Raw genomic sequence first — 5,562 nt, forward strand, 5'->3', positions numbered from 1 at the left:
GACTGGCATCATGGCATGGTCAGCATCACTAAAAACAGAGGACCAAAGCTTAGAACTTTTTGCTTTGTAGTGCTCTGCTAAAGGATGACCCACTAGCTGCATGCTTGGACACCTCCCCTTGCCACTTCCTCATGCTCAACATTCACTGTGCTACACACTGAACTCCGTGCTGAATCCTCACTGCACCATGGTGGCAACCATTGTCCTTGTTTTACAGATGAGGAAGCTGAGGCATGAGGCCCAAGTTCCACATCCTTGGAGGCATCAGAGCCTAGGCTTAAGCCTGTCAAGCCTGTTGCACTGTCCTTCAGCTCTGAGAGCTGCCCAGTCTGCACCAGCAAGAGCAGGGCCCCTGAGCACAGCCTGGATCACTCCCCCCATCCATGTCTTCTAATTGTACCTCTTCCAAGATGCCTTCTGCAACCACCCCAACTGAGGTGTCATGTTCACCACTCTCCACCCCAGGAATCTTTACCTCACCACTACCTGCCACTAGATGATAAATATATTTAGGTGTTTCTGAGCTATCTCCCCAACTAGAAGGTAAGTGCCAAGAAGATAACCTTTTATCTGTTAACTGCTATATCTCTAGCACCTAGAACGCAGAAGTGTTAAATCCCATGGCTGGCACAAAGAGAGGCCCAGGAAATACTGGATGAGCAAAGGGGCTTGGAAGAGGCTGAGTGTCAAGCAAAACTCAAGGCAAAGCACAAACCTGGACAAAGCACAAACTACTGCCATCTATTCTTGCAGGTTTCAAACCACTCTAGCCCACCCATCCTCAAAACCTAGCTAACTATAAGGAGTTGGGGGTCTTCAGAGGTGAAAAGAAGGTGAGCTCTCATGAATGGGCAAATACGTTGCTTTTAGACAGCAACCTCGATCTCAATGAGCTGGACTAGCCTTCACAGGCTCCTGTGGCCTGAGCGTTCATTCCACTTTTCTTGTAATCCTTGCATGTCTGTGGGCCCACCAGGAAAATGAAATGGTTCTAAAGCAAAATCTCTAACTTGACATGAGAACTTAGTATGTGTTGGATTTTACACAGGCTGTGTAATACAGAAAGGAGATGTGAGCCTATTTTTTGCAGGCTTACTCTGTACTGTGATGGGGATAAATCACCACACATAAAACACAAGGGTGAGAAGACAGCAGGGACTGGCACAGGGCAACGCAAGCAAAGCATGCCACCTGTTACAGGCAGAAGGCAAGAGGAGGGGATGGAGGCAGAAATAAGAAGCCCATTGAAGTATTACCCTCCCCAGCACTGTCCAGTCTCAAGGAGTGCCGGGAGACTGACCTCTTGGCCCTGGCACCTGCTGAGGGATGGAGGGGACTCAGAGCACCCTGCCCACTGGAAATAGGAAGGATTTGCATTAGTGCACACACTCTCCCTTTGCTATACTGTAGAGGAGGCACCGTTCTGGCAAAAGCAGGGCAAAGTGTGTAGGAGCTCTGTAACAGGAGGCAGACTTCCTTCCTTCCTTCCTCGGGACAGGATTAGGGTCAGGCTTTGTGCACTTGCTGGCCTAGTAAACAAGAGGTTTTGTACTCTCAGGGAGAAGACCCATGTGCCTGGTGAGGGCACCTTAACAGGAGACACTCCCCACTCCGCATCCTGATGACAGGTGACACCTCAAAAGAGCAGCTTACCAAAAAAACCTTCAACTGCTTATTGTGCATGTTATTCCCTTAGGAAATGCCCATCAGACTTGAGGAAGCTGAGACACGGCAAATAAATTCAGATGTTTTATTTTGTAAAGCACATATGCACATATTTCAAACACAGAAAATTAACCTGGGAGTGAATGCCATAACAGATCAGCTACTGACCATCATGCAGCAAGAGAAGTGAAATGGATCCACTGGCCCTCATAACCCCACAATGCCTGCAGGAGGGTTGAAAAACCAGGATGCTGAATCCCTACACACTGCCAAAGAAAATGCAACAGAAATGGCAGGTTCCTAATGATGAGAAAAACTTACAAATAGAATCAAAACTGATTCAAGTCATACAGCGAAAGGACAAAAAAAGAAAAGGAAAGAGATCAATATGATCTGAAACAACCATTTTAATAGTAAGTTGCTGACCTTTTGTTGGACCTCTAGTCCAAGGTGCCTGAGGACAAGCCAGTGCTCCTGTGCAGGGTCACTCCAGATGGCAAATGGGCCCATCTGTAACACTCTGTTAATCCTGAGGTCCACCAGCAAGCTACAGCTGAGGATCAGGCCTGGTCTCTATGTGCCCAGATGGTAACATGTCCCCTGGACTTCCTGAGATTCAGTGGAAGTCTCTCCAGGTACTAGATCTCTGTATCCACAACCCAGGGCCACCTCTCTTCCCCAGCCCTCCTTTAAACACCTGATTGACTGTGTTTCTAAAAGATCTGAGAATTACCTGCTAGGGTGAATGCTGGATTGTAAAGTGTGTGCTGTGCGTCCTGGCCTCGGGACAAGTCATGTTGTCCAGGCATTTTTGGCACTTCCTTTCCTCATGCCTAACAGTGTCCTTCTTCCCCTGGCTACAGATTCCAACTATTCCCTGTAATTAATATTAGCAACAGGCTGGATTGAACAAACCAGTGAAACTTTCTTCACTTGTCTTTTTTTGTTTTATATTACTCTGTCAGTTATAAATCCAATCCTATAACTCCACTTGAGATTTGATTAATTCAATAGCAGCTTAATCTAAAATCTGATGGTCCTAAGGATACTGAAGTTTCTAAAGGCCAAGCCAAATGGCTCTTTCTCAATCTTGTCTCATAAGGGTCTCATCTCTAAAGAGAAAACTAAATTAACAAGTTAGCCATGCATCAAGTAAGCAAACTGTATCATACAAAAAAACCCCAAAAAACAAAAAACAAAAGACTGGATAGATAGGTATGATTACTGTGCTTGAAATATATACTAAAAGGGGGGGGAAAAAAGGAATATAAACATATCAAGTTACTACAATGATTATTTTAACAATTTTCAGTAAAAGCCCACAATTATTTTCCATTCAAGCACACCTGGGATAAAATGTTCTAGGCCAATGTATTTCAGGTCGCAAGAACTAATTCTAATTTAGAACAGATTACAGACCTAGAGTTAAGAAAAAGAAGTGCTGATAGGCATGTCCAAGGTTTTAATTGCCCTTCTGCTATAACACTGCCTGGAAAAAGTCGTTAGTGACAACAGGTTAATAAGGCAAGAAGTTATTAGGAAAAATAGTAAGAATATGAATAACAAGAAAAAATTGGGGAAAATAATGCGCAACTTCTTTAAAATGAAGGATTATAAGAAAGAAGTGACAGAAGAACTAGATGATCAAAATGGTTAAGAAACATGCTTATGGGCCGGGCGGGGGTGGTGGGCGTGGTGGCTCACGCCTGTTGTCCCAGCGCTGTGGGAGGCCGAGGCGGCGGGTGGATCGCCTCAGCTCAGCCCAGTTTGAGACCAGCGGAAGACCAGCATGAGGCAAAGTGAGCCAGAGTGAGACCCCGTCTCTACAAAAAAAAAAAAAGTCAAACTTTGCGATCCCAGCTACATGGGGGGCAAGAGAATCACTACAAGAAGAAGAACTAAAAAAAAAACTTCAAACTAAGATAAAAGTGAAAGTCAGCAGAAATTGAAAGCAAAAAAAAAAAAAAAAAGAAAGAAATATGCTTATGGTTTCCCCTGATGAATGGCCAATCAGAATTGCATTCCCTCAAATTTCATAGGCATCATTTCCATAATGGTATGTATCTACTGCCATGTTCCTTCTGAAGATATGTTGGTTGCATAAAAATAAATCTAAAAAGAAAAAAACAAGAAACCCTTCATGACTATTAGACCAAAATCATCACTCTTTCTTTCTTTCTATACAGTCATCTGTATTCCAGAAATTAGAACAGCTAATTGTTACTCTAATTGAGAGCCATTTACTTAATTTTTAAGCCCTTTTGAGTGAAGAAGCTGCTTTCACTTTTATAAGAAAGGCATGGGGCAAAAGAGGACAAAGACAGAACATTTTGTGCCAACTCAAAACAAGACCAGGTTCCTCACATCCATGTGGAAAATGAAACTTAGATCTTTACCATGTAGGTGACTTTTAAATATTTTACTTTTTACTCAGGATAAAAGCACAAGTCTGTCCTAACTAGAGTAGTATTAAAATGTGACTATTTTATTTTTCTTCAAAAAGAAAAAAAAACTTAGATAGGTATGTTTCCTTGCAAGCAAAATAAAGAAAAGGGTATTATTGTTGTTACTATGATTATTAAGCCACAGACACATAAAATCCACGAAATGGATTGGTGGCTTTGAAAATGCAGTATCATATCAAAGGTGCAGACTGTTTCAAACATTCTGTACATATCGGGCTGAAACAAGAACCAAACCAAACCTCAACCCCACCAGCAATGAAACGAGCCTGTGGCCTTGGTAAAAACATCATGACCTGCTTCAATGCAGCAAGATCCATGAATTCTCTCTAGCACTATACAAAAGTATCCCTCCAGGTCCACAAGTCCACAGGTGAGGCTGAAGGGTTCTGGCTACACCCGGTGCAAAGCACGTGCATCATTGGACCAATTTCCGAATAGATTTTTATAAATATGTACAAATCAGTTACAGGCACTTGAAATGTCTTTGGCTGGAATAACCCAACATCGCAAGATAATGTATTCACAGAGTGTCCAGACCCAGGCTGGGTTCAGCAGGCAATGATTGATTATGGTTCTCAGTCTCTCTCAGAAAACAAGGAACTGTGGGATTAGGCTTCAGCCAAAGCCACCTAGAAAAGAGCAAGACAAGTGATCCAGTCAAACAGGGAAGCCCAGGTAACTTGGCCCCAATGACACCTGTGAGGGGTTCTGGCCCCTACACAAAGACTAAGGAGCCATATTGACTGCCTGCATCTATTAGGCAAGGGAGTTACTAAATTTCTATGAAAAACATCTCATATAGGAAGAAATGAATAGAAACCTACAAGTCTTCCACAAGATGCAGCTGATCTGTACAACCACTGCGCTGAGATACAGAGTTAACTGTTTTTAAACCCCAGTGACTCATGTCTGTAATCCCAGCACTTTTTTTTTCTTTGAACAGAGCCTCAAGCTATCACCCTAGGTAGAGTACTGTGGCATCATAGCTCACAGCAACCTCCAACTCCTGGGCTTAAGCGATTCTCTTGCCTCAGTCCCTCGAATAGCTGGGACTACAGGCGCTTACCACAATGCCTGGCTATTTTTTGGTTGTAGTTGTCATTGTTGTCTGGCAGGGCTGGGCTGGATTTGAACCTGCCAGCTCTGGTGTATGTGGCTTTCGCCTTAGCCGCCTGAGCTATAGGCGCCACCCTATAATCCCAGCACTTTGAGAGGCCACGGTAGGAGGATCACTTGAAGCCCAGGAGTTTGAGACCATCCTGGGCAACATAGCAAGACCCATCTCTACAAAAAAATTTTAAAAATTAGTTGGGTGGCTCAGTGCCTGTGGCTAAAGTGGCTAAGGCGTCAACCACATACACCTAAGGTGGAGGGTTTGAATCCAGCCCGGGCCCGCCAAACAACAATGATGGCTGCAACCAAAAAAATAGCC

General features: G+C 43.7%; 1 protein-coding gene across 2 annotated transcripts in view; it reads right to left on the reverse strand.

The window, feature by feature from the left end:
• Positions 1-4,129: 4,129 nt before the first annotated feature.
• TMEM248 (transmembrane protein 248) overlaps positions 4,130-5,562 on the reverse strand; it is a 40,924-nt gene continuing 39,491 nt past the window's right edge. For both annotated transcript variants that reach the window (XM_003794213.3, XM_023515687.1), the window contains one exon: positions 4,130-4,759. In XM_003794213.3, coding sequence (XP_003794261.1) covers positions 4,739-4,759 — 21 coding nt within the window. In that variant the 3' untranslated portion in view covers positions 4,130-4,738. The remainder of the gene's footprint in view (positions 4,760-5,562) is intronic.

The sequence above is a fragment of the Otolemur garnettii genome, unplaced genomic scaffold (assembly GCF_000181295.1).
Source record: "Otolemur garnettii isolate 467f Iridium unplaced genomic scaffold, OtoGar3 scaffold00077, whole genome shotgun sequence".
In the NCBI taxonomy this organism is placed as follows: domain Eukaryota; kingdom Metazoa; phylum Chordata; class Mammalia; order Primates; family Galagidae; genus Otolemur; species Otolemur garnettii.